The 20,938-nt window shown below is 40.5% G+C and overlaps 1 protein-coding gene across 8 annotated transcripts in view; it reads left to right on the top strand.

Annotated features, from left to right (window-relative positions):
- The window catches only part of dnm1a (dynamin 1a), a 56,309-nt gene that overhangs the window by 16,991 nt on the left and 18,380 nt on the right, over nt 1–20,938 (top strand). For 3 of the 8 annotated variants that reach the window (XM_038733274.1, XM_038733272.1, XM_038733273.1), the window contains exons 9-16: nt 2,096–2,163; nt 3,764–3,902; nt 8,987–9,073; nt 9,560–9,630; nt 9,758–9,809; nt 10,940–10,951; nt 12,694–12,723; nt 13,028–13,141. In XM_038733274.1, the coding sequence (XP_038589202.1) occupies nt 2,096–2,163; nt 3,764–3,902; nt 8,987–9,073; nt 9,560–9,630; nt 9,758–9,809; nt 10,940–10,951; nt 12,694–12,723; nt 13,028–13,141 (573 nt within the window). The remainder of the gene's footprint in view (nt 1–2,095; nt 2,164–3,763; nt 3,903–8,986; nt 9,074–9,559; nt 9,631–9,757; nt 9,810–10,939; nt 10,952–12,693; nt 12,724–13,027; nt 13,142–20,938) is intronic. The other 5 variants (XM_038733275.1, XM_038733276.1, XM_038733278.1 and 2 more) reach the window with 2 other exon arrangements.

The following is a 20,938-nucleotide window of genomic DNA, read 5'->3' as shown; positions in this document are numbered from 1 at the left end:
CCCTCTTTCTTTTAATATGACATACAATAGAGAAAACAAGATGGTGATATATTGTTACATGGAGTGAAATTGATAACACTTAATCCTTAAAACCCCACAAGCCTTGGGCAGGATTGTTCTACATGTTTTACCAAAATAACCCACCAAAATGTAACTGTTTATGGCAACGTTTTGCGCAACCACCAAACCCTAAACATGTCAATTCAATAGCTGTAAATATTTATGCACAAGAGAACATTTATCAGACTTCAGAATTCTCATCACATTTTTTTTCTATTTATTTCAGGCATCATAGCTAGTTTACTCTGTCAAAAGAGTTTTTTGGGTGTTTATTTCATATAAAGCACGTTCATATTACAGCTAAAAATTTATCCACGGTGACTGGAAATGTGAAGTGAGTAAAAAGTGTTTAGTGGAGGGTTAAATAAAGTGGAAAACACTAATAAAAAGAAAAAAAGAAAAAAGACTGTCTCAAAATAATGAAGACAGGAAAAATTTCCTACATGAAAGCATATCTTGCTTAGTGACAAACATCTCTCTTTGTCTCGTGACATCATTATATCTCTCCTTCCTGGCTCTGGGCTTTTCTGACTCAAACATTCCTCATTTCCCCCCTCTCACTTTAACAACCTCTTCTCCAGTTGTCTCTCTTCACTCCCATTTCCCCCACCTCACCTTCTTCCTTCTGTTTCTCTCACTCCGTCATCATAACCGTCCACATTTCATCCCTCCCACACATCGTCTCTGTTTACCTTTCACATCATCTTTACCTCAGGCCTGTCCTCCCTTCACCCACCTCCCCCAACATCTGTCTGTCTAAGCCTTTTACCTCACGGTTTAAAACCCTTTTTCACTTTCTCTCTCAGTTAGCCCTTACCCTTACCTTCCTTTCTCTCCCTCCTTTTATCCATTCTTCTCCTCTGTCCTCTCTCGCCCTCCCTCTGAGGATATAAAACTTGTCTGTCTGTGACTCGCTGCTGGGAGGACAGAGCAGGTTGCTTCCTAACCAGAAGCTTAACTCATAACACAGAAAATCATTATGTTTTGTATGTTTATAATGCATACTAAGAACGAATGAGGCATTGCAGTGAATAAAAGCATTGTTCTTCAAATTAAAAACTATATAGTACATCAGCTTATATATCTTCCTTCCAGTGTTACAGTATGTTAGGCAGAGAGTCAAATCAGTTGGGGGAAAGTGTGGTTAAGGTTTGCAAAGCAAAAGCAGCCAAGACATTTAAGAAATAGTGAAAGATATATGTTCTCACACAGTGGTTCCCAACATTTTTAGCTTGTGGCCCCTTAAAAGTAAGTCTGCTTGTTACTCAGACTCAACCAAAGAAAGATTTTCCCCTACTTTGTTTGACTAATTTCTAGAGGCCTGAAGAGGTCATATTTTCCAGCAATTCACAAGAAAAGAAAAGTGAAAAAAGTAAATGTTTCTTCTGCTTTCATTTCAACATTTTGGGAAATACGCTTGTTTGCTTTCTTGCCAAAAGTCAGATTAGAAAATGTATGCAATTTTTAACTTTATACTGTCAAATCTATGCATTCAAAAAGAAGCTGTATCAAGAAGAGGGCTTAGCGTAGTGTAGCTTAGCTTAGCATAAAGACTAGAAGCAGAGGAGAACAGCTAGTCCAAAGTTTTAAAAATCCACCTACCAGCGTCTCTAAATTTGACCTGTATAAACCAGGGTAATTATATGCTAGACTATTCCGTAGCGGGATGCACAAACCTCCCAGAGTCTCTAGTTGCCTGGCAACGTCATGGTGACTCCAGGAAGTCACTGTGCCGGATCAAGAAAATAGTCCCAACACATATCTCCCCATGAAACCAAAAGGTTGGCTGGTGCTGGCGCAGGCAGAAACCTGTATAAAATGTGGATCATACTCACATTAACTATTTCACAGAGGACATACACTATAAATCTTAATTTACAGAATCTGATGAGTCAAGAAAGGCATTTTATTAGGAAATCTGTATAGATAGATAAAATAAAGAAGAGAGGCAATAAAGAGAGAAAAAAGTTGAACTGATCTATGAATCTATGAGAGAAAGAGTGTGGGTACTAAATCCTCCCTGTTGCTTTTGCAGATGGAGTTTGATGAGAAAGAGCTCCGCAAGGAGATCAGCTACGCCATCAAGAACATTCATGGAATCAGGCACGTCCACCCTCCATCCCTCCTTTACTCCCTCTTTACTTCCCCTCCTTCTCTCTTTCCATCTCAGTCATGCTGGCCACACTGCATCTAACTGACTTTGCTTATATCCATTCGCCAAGACCTCTATGGTTAGATTGTGCACTGTGTTGAATACTAATGGCATCATATACAGAAAAGGTTTAGGCTCAGATAGGTGACTACTGATTATGTGATATTTGTTTTTATGGCCTCCATATGGCCATATTTGTTTGTTTTGAAATCCTGCACATTTCATCCGGGATGCTCACTCTGTCCTTGACATCTCTCTGTGTTTGCATATGGGTGTGTGCATATGTCAAATTTAATAAGGCCGAAAACATCCGAAAAATCATCTAAATTGATATTTGGTGCCATAATGAATTTAAAATAGTGTTTGGTTTATTTAATCAGATAATAACGAGAATATAACGATATAACGAGAAGCAGGAGATATGGGATTTATGTGTGGTCATCTGTTTGTGGGTAACAACTATGTGTGGTATGTATAAAGAAATAGTATTTAATTTATTTCCACGATGGACAGAATATTGTTGGTTTCTGTTACTACTAGTTTACAATTTAATTTGCTTTATATTTGTATGAAAAATTACCAAATGAAGATGATTGGCAGGATGTTACTCGGTAGTAGCTGGATTGTTTTCAGAGGGTTGTTGATAATTGTGTGTTACCAGTGGTAGCAGTGGGTCGTATCCAAAGTGTTCACCTTCATTTGGTTACATAAATTCAAATTTAAGTTTTAAAAAATGCAGTTATAGTCCCCATTCATATTCAGACATGTGCTGAAGAGGATATTTGGGTGGCACATTTAAAATCCAAAGCGGCCAGGCTTTTCTAGCGATGGGTTTTCATGAAAGGTTTTAAAGGCAATCCCTTTAAAACATACACTTGCCTTTAAACCCATAGAAACCAGGTGTGGTGATGGTCACTTGGTTGCATATGAATAGCCAGTTAGTTTTAAATCAGTTTGAATCTGGTGTGTTTCACATCTGTGTTAACTGATAAACTGTAGAATGAAGTAAACAACGTAATACATGCTTTTTTTCAGATTTAGAAAGGTGGCTAAACTGACCAGGACTATTGTGTGTGTATAGTGTGCCTCGATTTTAACTAAACTGTATTTGAGCGACATGTATTTTCCATTGTAATAGTATGTTTTGGGTGCTTGAGTCCTAAAATAATAATCGACATTTTGAAGCCACAGCATTGATCTGTTAGACTGTCAGATAGAAATGTAATGGAAATAAATTAAAGTGAGACCCCATTCATCCTCTTAATGGCTAACACACCAACCAGTCTGCTGTAACATGTTAACTCTTAAATGCCTGGATATTATATTTTCTAGAACCTGCTGCTTTGTAACTGCTTTTATAGCGCCATTCGCTTTCACACTCTGTGTCTAATTTGTGTCTGTTTATGTTTTGGGCAAAAGCTCAGAAACGGAGGGCAATTCTTTACAAATAACACTCTTCTCTTTACCCAACTCTCTTCCCTCCTTCTGCCTTTCTCTCCACCATCCCCTCCTATCTTTGGCCCTGTGGCTGGTTCTCTCTCTGTCGGGCAGAACTGGCCTCTTCACCCCGGACATGGCCTTTGAGACCATTGTGAAAAGGCAGATTGGGAAGATTAAAGAGCCTTGCACCAAATGTGTGGACATGGTCATTTCTGAGCTAGTGAATACGGTTAGGCAGTGTACCAAGAAGGTAAAAAAATAACAGTAAACGGTGGATAGCACTTTTTTCCCCCTCTGCTGTTCACCCTATTTTACTGTAACCACCTAGCTCTCTCCAGCCCTCGTTGTTTTTCTGACAGCGAGGGGACACCTGGAGTGGCAGGGTGGGCTGCGGTATACCTGCCTGCCTGTCTACTGTACTGCTTCGGACAGGTTTGGCTGGGCAGGCTGGCCGTGGTAGAAAGCTGTGTTTAAGAAAACCAGTGTGGAGGCTGAGCAGTCATTAAAATATGGTTGCCTATAAAAGATTAAATGTCAGTGCAGTATCAGCTCAGAACTTGAGCTTATGGCCTTGATTAAAAGAATTTGACTTTTATTGTTGAATTGGGTGGGGCACAGTTTGAGTTTTCTTTGAGTGGTTGAGTAGTTTTCAAGTCAAACAGGCTTGGTTCTACTCGAGTAAGATACTCAGTCCACCTTTGCACGCATGCAAAGGCATACACATGTTTAGAAAATAATTTTTCAATCATTTAGAATACCTGGCAGCCACATTGAATGACCTCAGCGAACAGACTTCTTTGTGTGTGAGACTGTAGCTGTGCACCTGCAGCAGACAGGAGCAATGACGATTATGTTTTAACTGCTCTTCAACAGGCCTCAGGGGCCGAACTCTTAGCTACAGAGGCTTGTGTGGCCAAAAGACAGAGCTGTAGTCTTTATCCAAATTGATCCACTGTGACCAAACAATTTCAACAGAGGTTGGACTGCAACAACCTGGAGGCCTTGGGATAATAAATGTTATGATTACTCTCCCAATGGATGTCAGAGGAAAAGGAGGGAGGGTGGAGAAAGGGTCAACACCAGGAGGGATCAGGGTGTTTGGCTGAACGTCAGGGTGCACAGCTGTGGTCTCGTGGTGCGTCGCTTAGAGTTTTTTGGCTTGTGGAGTAGTGCAGGCTGGGGCCTCTCTCTATTTCTTCCACTTTCTCGTCTTTTCTCTCAGTTTGCTCTTTACTGAATGAGGGAAGCTCCAGCGATGCCCTGTTTAAGAATGGCTTCGGGGAAACCAAATGTCTCACTTGGATTTTCTTCCTTCTGTGCTGTTTACCCCCCATCCTTCACACCTCTCCTTGTTTTTTTAATTTCAATATGTTATTTCTTCTGTTGCACCTCCAATTTTTACCTTCCCCGTCTGCGCACTGTCCTTTTTCTTTGCGATCTGTTTTCACTCCTTTTATTTGTCTCACGCTCTCTCACCTTTTCCCTTTTCTGTCACTTCTCTTGCTGTCTCCTTCCAACTCTTCATTTGGTGGTTTCGCCATATTTTGTGCCTTTTTTCTCTGTTTTTTTTTTCCACTCCTCTCTCCCGTGCCGCCTGCCTATCCCTACAGGACGGGGCTGTTCACCCCTGATCTGGCCTTTGAGGCCATAGTGAAAAAGCAGATCCAAAAGCTGAAGGAGCCCACACTGAAGTGTATAGATATGGTAGTGAGTGAACTCACCTCCACCATACGAAAGTGTAGTCAAAAGGTAAAATGCAGAAGAGAACCAAGCCACTTTCACTATCTCTGTTAATCGCACAGGTAGGGGTAGACCGATGGCTGAGCAATGTCATTTAGATAGATATAAAAATTGTAATTAAATTATTATTATTTTTTTTTATTTGTAAAAATGTCCTTACAGTGGGAAAATGATCAAGACTTTTCTTCTACGTTACTGTGGAATTGTATGTTTAATATCCAAATGTAAACTATAAGCAAAGCATCAGTAAGCCTCCTAAGCCAGGATATTGATTGCTGACATATAGAGCCACATCTAATGTAACCACCCATGACAATCTTTTTGCTGAGATTTTCTCTTTATGATCAGGCAAAAACTATAGCCTAAACCATAAATGTTGACTTATTTTTGTTGTTTTTGAGAATACTTATATTATAATACCAATTTTAACATGTTATTAGAAATTATATATATCCCTCACAGATAACAAAACAAGAACCTACAGCCAAGCTAGCAGTCCTTTAAGGCTGTACTTACCTATAGAGCACAGTGGTGCTTTGAGCTTCATGTTAACATCAGGATGCTAACATGCTCACAGTGACTTTTAACTTCTTATTTTAACATGTTAGCATGCTAACATTTGCTAATTAACACAACAACGTCAAAAAAAGAAAGTACATCTGAGGCTGTAGGGAATGTCATTACTAATTACAATTTTGACTTGATGATTACTCTAACAAAAAAGTCAATATACATGAATGGCTGTAGCTACTATTAGATATTTCAGTTTGGACTAAAGTGGTGGCCCGATCAACTAGCATCACAATCCCTAGAGCCACGCTTCTACTGTGGCTAGAAAGCATCATCATGCCAATTCAGAGTATAGAAAATAATAAATTTACATGAACTGACCCTGAATAAATACCCACACTAAACTAAACGTCATGATCAGAAGCTACTGTAGGTTACATGCATATTCAGAGAGGGTCCAGCATTTGCAGATAGAAGCAAATACACCAGATCTTTCCTAATAAAACGTCAATTCAGCCAGCAGATATCGGTCTATCCTTACTCCAGGTCTTACTAGTGTAACCATATAACTTGCATTTTAATTAAACTTTCTTTGTCATTTGTCTTCTGTCAATGATTGGCCTTATATTGACAATTTAACAAATTGTTGCCTCTCAAACTGCATGTTAGATATTTTTCTTTTTTATTTGACCTCATGATGTCCAAAAATCATTTGATTTGAAAAAATCACATTATTTTCTGTCTTTGTCAGTATGGTTTAATATAGTGGAGTGACTGATTGTGTAGTTCCACTCACTGACTAATTGACGTACTTTGAGCATCTCTTTACTTCTCTTTTTATTTCTCTTTCGTCTCTTCATCCTGTCGTCCTCTAACCCTTTGAACTGGCTGCTTCCTCGCAAAGCAAATTACCAAAAGACAGCGTGACCTCCTTTGGATTTCTCTTCTCTGTCACACTTTTTTATCTTGATTTCACTTTCAGAGACATACTGTATTTAAAGATACTGTATTATAATATACAGTGTTTGGGAAAATCCACAAAGGGGTCAGATTTGAAGTCTTCCTCCATCACCCTCTCTCCCATCCCTTCATCCCTGCTTCTTTGCATTGCATGTCAGTCTGAATTTGACTGCCTCTGCTTGTTGCCTTGTTTGTAAAAAAAAGTTTTTAAAGACATTGAACGCCGATTTTGATAGCCTTAGTCTGCCTTAAAGTTACAATGCACCTTTCCAGTGGCACATATTATGTTGCTTTCAGTTGCGTGGACATAGAATACATTCACAGTTTATTGGTTTTGTTTGTAAATGTTTTTGTTTTTCTGGTTTGCACAGTTTTCTAGAATTGGAGTGAATTCACAATGTGTGAATTGTGTTTCTCAATAAAACAGTAGCACCCAGCTATGATTAACAAGTTGAAAACCACATAGTTCTTAAAATTCAAAAGAGTGATTTGACTATAGTCAGCTGGTTAAACTAACCAGATACTGTAATGTATGCTATTATAACAAATATTTATTTAAGTTATTTTTACACAGTGTGTTTGAGCTATTTTGGCGTGATTACTTACATGTAGGCCTAATTGTCCTTAACAGTTAAGAATATAACCAGCACAACTGTGTACAGAAATACAGTTTATGTTGCCTGATGACAATTTGAAAAGGAAATTGAAATGACCTCAGAATGTAGTTCCAAATACAAAAAAATTACATTACTGTTAAATTGCACAACTGACCCTTTGCCAAGCACAGTTACTATCTGGCACTATGCAGTTTACCGTAGCATATTTACCACTCGAAACCTGTGGTTATTGTTTTAAAAAATGGGTCTTTGATTTCATACAGAAGCAAACAAAAGCAGGCCTCTCATTTCAGTTGTTTTTGTCAGCTGAAATGACTGTTGTTGTAGCTAGCTAGCTAATTAAGCTAACTCCATAAGTATGTTAAAAACTCTCTTCATCTGTCTTATTAATGCCTTAATCCGACTTTAAAAACTTGTAAAACCCTTAAATATGCACATTGGCTACATACATGCTCTTGAGGCTAAAGCTATATTCTTGCCTTAATCCGACTTTAATAAAAATAATAATCTTGTAAAACCCTTAACCCTTGCAGCTCATGTTAGAACAAACACACTGGTTAAATCCTTCCTTACACTTTTGCTCTTGTGTTTCTGGTTTTGGAAAGGCGATTAATAACGACCTTACCCTCCAAAATCTTCATATATAGTGCTCTTACTGCAGCTCCCCGCACACTGTTGCACACCTGCTGCACATTGTTATTCTTTCCTGCAAAATTGGCAGAAAAGAACAACAATGTGAGAGAAACTTACACATTGACATTAATCATTATAATGTCAGTAATTATCTTTACAGTGTGTCCCATTATTATAAAGCATCTATTCTTTATGGATGTTCTTTGCTTTATAATTGGAGCAAAAGCAGGAAGCAGCAAATCAACTTGGGAACCAGAAACAGGACTGTTTTTATCCGTTCACTCACCAAAACCTCTGACAGACATGAAAGATGCATTGTAACTTGCAAGAAAACAGCGTATATTTTTCTTTCTTGCGCTGTGATTTTGGTTTTGATTTTTCTTCTTTCCTCACACTTCTCCAAATGTGTTTGTGTCACATTGGAGGCCCACCAATGTCTGCATTCGTGGGTTTGCAATGAGCTCATGGAAAAATTAAGACCCACTGTGTGCTGGGAAAAAGAAGATTTTTCTGCCAGGAACATTTTTTATTCTGTGTTTGTGTGGTAATATCGCAGACTTTGCGCTATTCTTCTGCATTTGTTTCATATTGGCAACAAATAAACTTTCTGCACATAAAATCCACTCTTAACTCAAATCCACCCTCTGGTAAGGGTATGCAGAGACTAGAGCTGAGTATGGGATTAACTCCTCATAACCTGTTTAATTTTGTTTCTGTAACATATTTAGTTGTATCAGTGGAACTGCGTGTTGTGGTTCAGTGAAATAAGTATAGTGGTTTACTGAAGCTTGTATGTAGATTTGAGTGTGTGTGTGTGTGTGTGGCTGTTGCTGTTTTTTTTTTGCTACCTACCTACTGTGTTCTGTGCTCACAGCTGGCTCAGTATCCCATGTTGAGAGAGGAGATGGAGAGAATCGTCACCCAGCACATCAGGGACAGAGAAAGCCGCACTAAGGGCCAGGTAAAACAAGAAAAAACAACTACACACTGTAAGAAGAGAGAGTCAGTTATGGTTTTCAGTGTTTTCATAAATTTTTTCATAGGTGTACGTTCCGGCAAAAGCTGTAACTTTTGTGAACATAATTTTAAATGATCTATATCTTTTGATTCTTTAGAAAGAAAAGATCTGAGAAATAGAGCCACTAACAACATAGCAATGCATGCTAACACTACTTTTTCTACACACTTGAAAAATGAATGAAATGTGTAGAATAAACATTCTGCACATATTCACTTTATACAAAATAAAATAAAATTACTTTGTCTTAGGTGAAATTTGTGTTGGTAGTTTTAGTTCTCTGCTGCAACAACTTTTAATTATAACATTACAATAATATCAGCTTAGCACACGCCATGAATCTTAAACCACAAAACAAAGAAAAAACATTTCATGGGAAGCTTTGAATTTCCTAAGGTGATCTCTCTCTCTCTCTCTCTCTCTGTTTAGGTGTTGCTGTTGATAGACATTGAGTTGTCCTACATGAACACCAACCATGAGGACTTCATTGGATTTGCCAAGTCCGTTTCTGTTTTTTCTTCTTCATTATAGAGTTATAAATCTACAGTCACTGCAGTGTTCAGTCCTTCAGTTCATTGGCAGTTTAAGGCCAAAATCCAGTATCTTTTGATGTGTTTTGTTGTGCAGCGCTCAGCAGAGGATCAGCCAGATGAACAAGAAGAAGACAGCTGGCAACCAGGTACTTTGATCACACATAACATGCTGTCATGTCCAGTGTAAAACCTTTATCCTTTGACAGGTTATACTACGTTTTACAGGTTATAGTACAGAGGCATTCTCTTTAAGTCACATGAACACGATTCCAGATTGAACTCATTCAGTGCGTGGCCAGCAATATGACATCTGAACTTCATACAGCCTTTCCCCAAGGCTTTATTCTGTTAGCACTCAGCTCTCTGTTTTGCCTATGCTAAATGTAGCACAGCTATACAGTATCTTGTTACCCTCGGCAACAGTCCATATCCTACACAATGCAGCCCTGTACGGCTCTTGTGCATGTTACACACTAATGGACAACAGTTGTCGAATCTTGAAACAACTAGTCCTTTTGGTGAAAGTCACGGTGATGTCAGCACAAACTGAGGTCTGTTGCAAAATAGCAGACCTCAGTTTTATCAAGATGTGGGATAGTCCCCACAGTTTCTGGCTTTAAGGACAACGTTCATTATATTAATATCAAAGAGAAACCACACATTTTAATAACAGAAACTGGATCCCGAACTGCAATCAAATACATAAAGTAATTATGCAATAATTCACCACATGTGACTGATTTCTTAAAATTTAGTTAATCAAAGTGTGAAAAAAAACAACAAAAATAGAAAGAAAAAAAAATGATCATGATTGTCAGAAAACCAGAATGTTCACTTTGATGTGGATCCAGACTAAAAACAAATAACCTTCAGTATTCATGGTGCCTTTTTTCATTGCTGTAACTAAATTTGTTCACACATTTTTTAGATGTGTGCTAAATAACAGACAGAGAGACACACTAACAAAACTGACAAACAGAACCTACAGTAACTGGCTACTGTAGATCATCACAGTGTCAGATTCAATGGCTACACATTGAAGGTAAAATAACGCAGATTTTGCATGATTTACATTAAACCTTTGCCGTCTGAAAGCATGTAGATCTTCTATTTTCCCACATTTTATCTTACTCTGTAATCTTATTGTCTGCAGCTCTTGTTTTTTGTATCTATCATTTTGTTTTACTCTTGTTTCCTTTGAGTGATTTCTCTTTCTGCTGTCTGTCATTTCTCCTTTTGCCGTGTTGTCTTCCTCTCTGTGGTTTTTCTGCTTCAGGATGAGATCATGGTGAGTATTGTGTGTCTGTGTGTGAGTGTGTGCATGTCTGCAGGTAGGCTTTCATGCGTATGTGCTCATGTTTTTACGCTCTGCATATGTCGGGATACATGTATATATGTTTAAACTTGTTTGTCTTTTGTGTGTGCTGGTTTATAATTGATAGTGGATTTGTGAGTGTTTGTATGAATGTGTGTATGTGTGTATGAAAATGAGCTTCATAATTACCAGTGGATGGGCAGGTGGCTGTGGTGTGGGATGCTTGGCTGCTTCCCTTTCCTCTCTTTTTCAGCTGTGTCCTCCCTGCAGGCACACACATTTGCACTCATACACACACTTACGCTGCAGGATGACAAACGCACTGTAAAATGCTATCCTACCCCGCATCTTTCAGTCTTGTTGAAAGGCTAAGTTTGGAGATGCTTATTGTGACTCCAACAGTGAGGCACAGTTTGCTTTGGCAATGAAGAAAAGCCTGCCGGCAGCAGTTTGAACTGGATTAAGAGTCAGTCACTCGTGTGTTCTTGAATTGCAGGAGAAGACCAAGAGAGAGAGATATCAAAAAGAGAGAAAAGAGATTTTCTTTTCTTTAAACATTTTTATTTACACGTCACTAGACTTCTTCCCTCCGTCAGTGGGCAAGACATATGTCACCTCCGTAGTTTCCATATGTCTAACAACCACCCAAGTTGGGGTCATAGGTTAGGGGCACATTGTAAACAAAGTGGTGATCTCCACTTCCTGTTTACAGGAGTTGGCCCCGCAGCTTCTGTTTCCCCTGATTTAACACGCTCCTGACCTCCATACTGAAAACTGTGGCACCCCCCTAAAACCCAAGTTTATGGACTTAAGATTAAGTATGCTGATGGAAAGTTACATTGCTGTTTAATCTCTTGGATCCATCTTAAATTCTAGTCCAGATCTGAAACTGTCCCAAAGATCCCAAATACATATGCTGAATGACAGGGGAATGTGCACAGCAATGCACATGTAGACATTTAATATTTTAATATCAGGGTGTAAGAGAGAATGTTGTATGTTGTCCAGATTGTAAAGCCCTCTGAGACAGTTGTGTGATTTTGGGCTATCGATGAAAAGAGTTATGCCTGCTCACTAACTCCAAACCCAATTTTATCACTTTTATTACACTTTAACATAAGTGTATATCAAAATGACAATGAAAATGTTGTCTGTACAAATAAATGTATGGTTTGGAGTCAGTGTGCAGGCATTACTCTTTTTTATAATTTTGATTTTGAAGTAAATTGACTTGCAATGGATCAGGATGGCATCAGGATAAAAAATGATGATTTGATTATTTTAAGTCTATAAATCTATTCTTAAATTAAACACCAGATATAGAATATATATGTGACAATGTCCCACAGTTTGGAAAAAGAGGTATACTGTTGATAAAGTGAATACCCTAAGAACTGGAAATGAAAGGGAACTGGACTTTGATCAGTTCATCCCCCTGAAGTTTGATCACTCCACCATTTCTATTCAAGAAGCACATAAAGAATAAAATAGTCAGGCTCCTGCATTTCACTGCATGATCTCAAAAGGTTTGACTTGGGCCAGTCTTGTTGTAGACTCCTTACTTCCCTTGGCCCCACCCTGCTTGCTGTCCCTTTGCTGCCGTCCCAGCAGCCGGCTGTAATGTGCTGGTATTTGACGATATTTGTGTATTTGGCCTTTACTAAATGCCCTGAGTTGGCGTAGCTATGTAACGTTCTCTCCACATTCTCATTCAGCCGGAGAGAGGAGTTAGCGATCGGTTCAAGGTAAATAAAATGCACCCCATGTACTGTATGTGTCTATAGTTTCTGTATTAGGGAAAGAATGAAATACGAGAGAAAAAGAGAAAAAAAGAGTGAGAGGAATGTGTTTATAGTCTTGTAGGTGAGCATCACCCTGCTGTTGTTTGTGGGAGTTTCTTCATATCTCCACTAGAAGCAGTGTATTACATTTACCTGTGCTGCTGGTGTATGTACATATGTGTGTTACATCCACAGGCTGACAAATATGGTGTTAGTTCAAATGTGTGTGAGAAATAATGTAAATTTTTTGTGTCTGTCTATCTCTCAGGTGATCCGAAAGGGCTGGCTGACCATCAACAACATCGGCATCATGAAGGGAGGTGCCAAGGAGTACTGGTTTGTCCTCACCGCAGAGTCCCTGTCCTGGTATAAAGATGATGAGGTGAGACACTGTGCTGACACCGTCACACACACACACACACACACACACAAAAAAAAGATTGTTTGCACCTGCACGTTTCTGTATTTGCACAGTCAAATCTTCAATGCGTCGACAGCTGACATTTGTTTATCTGCGTTGTGGTGTTGTCCAAAGAACAAAACAGCATAAAGAATTGGTAAAATAATATGACAGCACACACTAGCTTGTTGTAGGGCAGGAGTGCTTGGCAAAAAAACAACCATTGTCACAGTGAAGAATGAACTGTACCAAATGACAGGCAAAAGTACTCTTTTATTATTAAAAATAATTTCTTAAAGAACCTTTGACATTTTTGTAGTTGCATGACAAAGGATTATTGGTATGCATTATTGAGAAGGGTTGTAGCTGTGATGATGTCTATAGCCATGGCTGTGGTTTGGTTAGTTTATAATGGGTGTAACACTTAAGCAGGGGTTGTATGTGTTCAGTGAATTGACATTAGTTGGGCTGTCTGAGCATTGTACTGAAGCTACTGTATTCCTGAACCCCTTTGTTGTATAACACATATGTCATATTCATAGCACCATAGATGCAACCACAAAAGTGCATGTTGATGTCTAATAATCCCTGAATCCCAGGGATTTTTAATAACTGAATTCTCATTGAAACATCAGTAAGCCCCACTGACTGTTGTGAAATATACTAAAACTGTGTACTACACCGGGATATTACATTTTATTATGAGAGCTACAGTATCTATGTCTTTACGGCACCGTGGTTGAATCACCTAAAACTATGCATATCATTTTAACAACAGCATTTTTACAATATTCATTCCAACAAATTACACTACCAGGAGAATTATATGAGTTGGATCTGAGTGTTTATTCTTCACAAGCTTCCACCACCGGGACACGCAGAGTTTCTTTTCCACTTTCTGGTCTAAATTTCATTCCAGCTCATCCCACTGGCAAAAATGATTATTGGTCCTTTCCAATGCAGAGATGATTTGACCCGGCGTGCTTTGTTTCTGGACCGACTGGTCAACGCGGTTGCAGAACTATTAGGAGCTAGCCACAGTCTCACTGTCTCCAGGCCTTACCCACAGCCGCTCTGCTCGCTGACATAAGTGTGTGTGTGTGTGTGTGTGTGTGTGCATGCGCAGCATTGAGAAGGCCCTTTATAAAGAGTCAGACCCCCCAGCATGTCAGACCCTGAAGCTGGCACACACATGTGCATACCAGAGGCCCCTGCCCTGCCCTGTTCCCCAATTACACACACACACACACACACACACACACACACACACACACACACACACACACACACACACACACACACAAGCTGCTTCTAATAAACATACTTCATTTCAAAGAAGGGGCACAGAGTAAGAGAGAGAGTGGATTTTAGGGGAGGAGGCAGGAGTGTCTCTTGTTAGCTGGTTAGCAGCAGGAGTAACAAGGACCATGTGAAGCGGGAGAAGGTGGGAGAAGAGAGGTGGGGGTACAGAGGGGGGAGACAGAGGAGGAGGAGGAGCAGGAGGAGGAAGAGGAGAAAGTGCTGGGATGGACCTTTTGCTTTTATATCACCCCTTTTTTCACCCCTCATTTCCCATCACTCACTTATACGTCATCAAAGATTTACCAAACCAGAGGAAACTCTTCTTCACCCCCGCTCCCATCTGTCTGTCCGTCTCTACGTTCTCTTTCTGCCTCAATCTTTCCTCATCAACCTCTCCTTCTCTTCTGTCCCCTCACTCCATCTTTCCCTCGCTTCTTGTACTGTATATTTATTTGAACATGGAGCTGCAAGGGTGTGGGGAGACCCAAAACCAACACACACACACGGTGCTGGTGTTAAAGCTCAGCGCCGAGGCTGGAGGGCACACCAGCACTGCAAATGACTTTTAAAAATAAAGAAAAAAGAGAAACTTTTCATTTTGTTTTCTATCCAAGCTAAACATTTTTACATAGTCCAGTCACACAAGTGCACACACACACACACACACACACACACTAGAGGTTAGAGTACTCACGAGGGCATTAACTCACATGTGCACCTGGGTGGATACTTGCCAATATACACACAGTTGATAAAATGTTGGAAACTGTTTTATGCTTAGATTTAAAAAAGGTAACACTGTATGCAGAGAAACGCCTTTTTGTTTGTGCATCTTTGTGTGTAGTTTTAAATTTACATATAGAATTCACATGTTTCTTCACACCAACTAGCAAAACAGTGCAGCGCCGTTTTATTGACTGCCTCTTGTCATGGGGAAAACCCTTGCCGCAGCCTGGTAACACACACTCACATGCACACACATGCACACACCACCCCCAGACACTAATAATAACTTTCAACCCAACTAGTGGTGCCAGGATGTTTTGGTTAGTGTGTGTGTGTGTGTGTGTGTGTGTGTTAGTGTGTGTGCCCCTAGAAACCTTCTGGTCTGTATTACCACAGGACATACCAATTCTTTGAATCAGGCTGCTCTGTAGCTTAAAGCTTCCCCAAGCAGAGAGAGAGAGGGAGGGAGGGAGATGTGAATGGAGAAAAAATGGTTGAAAAGAAAACAAAAATGTACATACCAAGAACCACACGACTATGATTTTATAGCACATGTGATATTCATATATCCCTTAAATCTAATTTATACAATTACACATTTCACACAGAAACACACAGATAAATAAGTTGCTTTCCTTTAGTCACTTTAGGGTGTATTTATTTGGGGTGACCCTTTTGGGTCTTTGTATGTCTGCCCGGGTTTCCCTGATCCTGCTGTAAAGCTGCCAGAAAACCAGACTCGCCTGGTGATCCCAGCTGTAAACATCCTGGGGGGAATCAGCAGACGCTGCTTTCAGCGCATGCACCAGAAACACGTCTGCTAGACAGTATGTGTGTGTGCATGTGCCTTTTTGCTGAGTTTGTGTGTGTGTGCGTGTGTGCGTGCGTGCGCGCATGCACTTATGTGTTCTTGTGTGTATGTTCCTGGGGCCGTGACATGGTGGCAGGGCTCTAAATGGAAACAGGTTGGTTTGCGGTTTTCATTCCTGCAGATGATGCTCTGTGATGGGACACCGTGTGAATGTTTCTGCCGTCTACTTTGCTTTTGTGTACTTGAGAGGGAGTTCAGAATGGTACGCTGTGGCTTCGACTTTATCAAAAACAGGCGGGCTGGAAGACAAACTGTGGCCCAGATAAAGAGGTAGAAATGAAAACATAATGGAAAAAGACACGGGGGGTCTATCTAAACTTGTAACGTTTCACATGACATCACCTACAAACACTAAAGCCACACACAGTTTTCGGTGTTTTTTTGGCAGAGCTATACAAAGACTCGTAAAAATGGCCAATAGACAATGCCAGAGTGACTGCACTTTCAACATTTTTGTATGGTGGCTTCCTGCTTTTCTGCACATTACATGGTCGTTTGAGGTGAAGCAGCCACAAGTTGATGCAGGGAGGGCAGAGATGTAATTGTACATTTTGGTCAAGGGTGCAGTACGATGCTGGGGGTTTACTGTGTGTTTTGGTTATCTTTTTGAGTAACTGTTCTTTTTTTCATTGTGTGGTTGAACTTTTTCTGGCTTCAGTTCTCATTTAGAGCTTCGGGTTTTTGTAGAAAACTAAACAACATGTTGAGAATGTCATCAACCATCACTTGTATTTATGTGAATGTGCATCAATATGGGATTTCCCATTTTGTGGATTAGTATTTCTTTAATCTCTGTGTAACTTGCTTGAGAAAAGAAAACTAGAAACCATGCCAAATAGATATCCAAACGGCTTTATTTCAACTATTTAAATCTATTTTTACAGTTTTATTGTCATCAGCTTTCTCTATTGGTGCAATGGTAAATCAAACAATACAAAAAAAACGATACAGAAAAAAAGTTTTTTGAAACTGTGGATCCGTCACTCATAAATCCAGGATAGGCGAGGGCCAGGCCCCTGCAGTGGAGCCTTTGTTTGCTTTATTTAGGCTTGTGCCCAGGCTTGTCCAGATGGATGAGTGGCGATGCTGGGTGTTCCCACAGCCTGATGTGCCTGTGCCTGCTGGATGGACGGTGAGTTGTCCTGTGCTTCCCCGGTCAGCCTAACCAATGTGCAGACTACTGTACAACCACTACTTCCTGAACAGGTAGTCTGAACACTGGGAAGGCGGGCAAGGCGGCTGAAGGCTGCTGTGGAGAAGGTTTCACTGACGCCACAAAGATGTTTACAGATTCACTGACACACACTCTAAACTACACTCACTGCGATTCCAGTATCAGACACTTGAGTCCAGCTCCTTCTGCTCTCAAAGTCTGACTGCTGATTGTGGCGGGCTGGAGGAGAAACAGCTTGCAAGGAATGGATATAGGGGGCCGGCAGGGAGGTGAAGGAGGAGGAGAAGAAGGAGAGGTTAAACAGATGTGATAGCCACTGATTGGCAGATTCAACGACATTCCCTCCTGTTTCCCGCTGTGAGAGGCTGCATTCCAGACCAAGAAATGCATTTTGGGTATTTCTCAACAACAAGACATGTTGAAGAGTAATAAATCCATTTGATAATTCTGATTATTTATTCAGTGAATAAAGTGCAGTTTGCAATAGTGTTGGTATAATGTTCAATTAGTCATTCATTTTTCTTCAACCTGAGAATGACTTTTTGAGAAAAAATCAACCTGAGCCCTTTCTAGGTCTGGTTGCTGAAAATGGATTAAAGCAGGCGACAGATGAGCACAAATGTATAAACACACACTAAGGGTCAGCTAAACCTAAACTTGGTTTGCCCCCGCTGAGCTCCAGGCCACGAATAAATAAAGAAAAAAACTGGATAATTGTCAACAGTTTAAAAAACTGGTAAGGTGAAGCTGTCATTAAAAGATAAATAAAACACCCAAATGCCAGCTCATTGGTCTTCAAGTGCTTTAGTCTCTCTTGGTTAGAAACTTATCAGTGAATAGTTTGTGTGGTTAGCTGAGATCATACAAGTCTGACCCAACACCTCCCACGCAAACACCGGAATACGTAACCTTTCGTCTCCTTGACACATGACAAATAGAAAGAAATTTCTCCTTGCGGAGGGAATACTTGCGACTTGACAATCTCCGTTCTCTTCTTCTTAGCTTGCTGTCTCGGGCGATGCCACTTCTTCTTGGCGGGTATCTGTTTTGTCTCCTTCTTGATTGGTTTGCCTCAATTTATCTCCCGGCATCCTTTCATTCAATATTGAGGCAAAGTCAGGCTGATCGTGTCCAAATGCTGCTTCTGCAGAGTTTGGATATGTCTACTGAAGCTTCCCGGAGCAACAAAGCCGTCCCCAGTGGCGAGCAAGGTGGACTGGCTGGAGGCTCGACGTGGCAAGGGACTGGCCATCAAGCTTCCCCTTCGAGAGGCAGAAGGAGAAAAAGGAACGAGAGAGAGAGAGAAGAGATATGGAGAGAGAAGGAGGAGGAGCTCGCCAGCCCCCCATTTTTCCTCTCCTCTCTTCTTCCTCTCTCCCCTCCCTCTGTCTGGCTCCCCCCTCTTTCTTTCTTTTCTGGCTTTTAGGGAGAAAGTGGAAGGTCAAAGGTGAACAGGAAGTGAGGCGCATTCATTTTGCGTGTGTGTTGTAAAGTTTGAAAAGGGAGTGAAGGATTGGCTGCAGAGGGAGGCAACTTTTTAGTGGAAGCGTATGTGGGCAGATGGGAGGATGTCTCTGCGTATGCGCGCTCATGTGGAGGCATATGTGTGTTTCGTAAAACGTCTGCATGTACTTACCTTCTATCTAGTGTATGTGCACATCTCTACTTATGGTACATGTGAGTGTATATGTGGCTTCTGAGTGATGGATGCGTGTGTAGGAGTGGGGCTGGAGGAGAGTAGAGGCTCCATGGTCTTTGTAGCAAGGGCAGGAATGTCGGCGTTTTCTTGGCAAGCAGGAGGAAGCCTTGTAATAACTCCAGATGTGCAGCCCTGTGGTCTCCATCTCTCTCTTGCTCCCTCTGTTTTTACTTCTAAAGCTGATTTCCTCTCCCTGTCCAACTCGAATAAAGAGCCCTTTATGCAGCTCTGCAGCCTTCCCCACACACACACACACACACACACACACACACACACACACGGAGGGAGGGAGGGAGGGAGGGAGGGTGGGTGGGTGCTGGTGAAGGGTGACATACTACTGGTAAATCAGAACCAGAGCGAAAGAGGGTGTGTGTGTGTGTGTGTGTGTGTGTGTGTGTGTGTGTGGAGAAGAAGAAGAAGAAGTCCCAATTGCGAGAAGATTAGTCAAAGTTTGCCTCCTTCGCCTTCTTCATTTCACACACCCACATGCACTCACACACACTTTAGGTTTCCTTTTTACCTCTGGCAGACAGGCGTAATCAAAGCTAGCGTTTCCAGGTGTGTGTGTGTGTGTGTGTGTGTGTGTGTGTGTGTGTGTGTGTGTGTGTGTGTGTGTGTGTGTGTGAGGTAAGACCATGTGTTTGTCTTAGCTATGGTTTCAGAGCTCCGACCTGAGCTCCAAATCAAAGCAGGCACAATCCCATGACAGATGAGTCAGCAGTACCCGCAGAGATGGAGGGATGTGGAGGCAAAGTGAGAGAAACAGGGAGGAAAATGGTGATAAAAGCAGGAATTAGCTTAAAAAAAAGGAAATGATACCCAGCAAGCGCAGAGCTTCAACAGAAATGAAAAATGTTGCTGAGAACCAAGACAGAAATCCGTCCTTATTATTGTTACAGTTAAGTTATGGTGTAGGGATTGGAAGGAGTGAATTTTAATGGGTGGGTGGGGGGAGCGCTGCGGTCGCACCAACATTGTTTCCACTGTTTGGATGACCAGGCAGGCAGCTTCCTTTTCAAACTCTTAGTCAATAAAGACATACTGAGAAAGTATGCACACACACAAACACGCACACACACACATCCAAGTCTGATCTGTGATTCCATGCCGTGAAATAGTGCTGGTTAATATTGTCATGAAAAACCTCATGTTTCTGTTTTTATATTTTGATATTGCATAAAGCGGACAACTCCGTCAGTTAGTGTGGGTGTAATAGTATATTTCATGTGTTTGGCGAGGCTAAGCATGTGAACTCCATACTGTAGATTTGTGTGTAACCCACTAGCCAAACCGATAAAGGCCAACAGGAGACTTAGGCGACTCATTTACAGCTTATAATATGGCAAAGACACAATTTGTTTTTCATGCGAGTGTCATCAGTCAGCTAAGTATCAGATAGCCATGTCAAATCGGCATTATTCTTGTTGGATAACATGATTGCTAGCCACATAATAGCATGTTTTTTCTTTCTCCCTCATAATATCATATGATTGTTGTTTCTTTGTTGAATTGAAAAATCAAGAAAATGTCCAACATTCTTCACAACATATCCAAAAAGATAGGGATGTGGTCAAAGAAATGGGAGAAATATTCATATCCTTTAGTTAAGTAATACTTAAAAAACAGTATTATCAGCAAAATGTAAATACTTGTTCTGCAGAATAATGGCCCCTGATGAGTAATGAGTGATATTTTACCAAGTTGTTAATACTGATTCATCACTGTGTGACCATGACCGGTTATTTAAATTAAACTATCTGAGACGTCTGAAACGCTATGAGAAATGGTCAATGTAAAGAATTTCAGGCTCAGAGATAAAAGACACCGCCTACACGAAGTTAGAACAAACAGAGTTGACAGCTAAATGTCAGTGGAAGTTATGAAATCGACTGAAATTAATGAAAGTGAGCAAAAGAGAATAGATGTAGGAAGATGTAATGATGGAAAATGTTAACAATGACACCAAAACCGTTAATGAATAAATTACTGTGTCTCAAGTAAAAGAAA

The sequence above is a fragment of the Micropterus salmoides genome, unplaced genomic scaffold (genome assembly GCF_014851395.1).
Source record: "Micropterus salmoides isolate LMB-PRFRI ecotype aquatic unplaced genomic scaffold, ASM1485139v1 Ms_hic_scaffold_20, whole genome shotgun sequence".
NCBI classification, from domain to species: Eukaryota; Metazoa; Chordata; class Actinopteri; order Centrarchiformes; family Centrarchidae; genus Micropterus; species Micropterus salmoides.
Note: the sequence above shows the minus strand (reverse complement) of the source record. Positions and strands in the feature narration are given on the sequence as shown.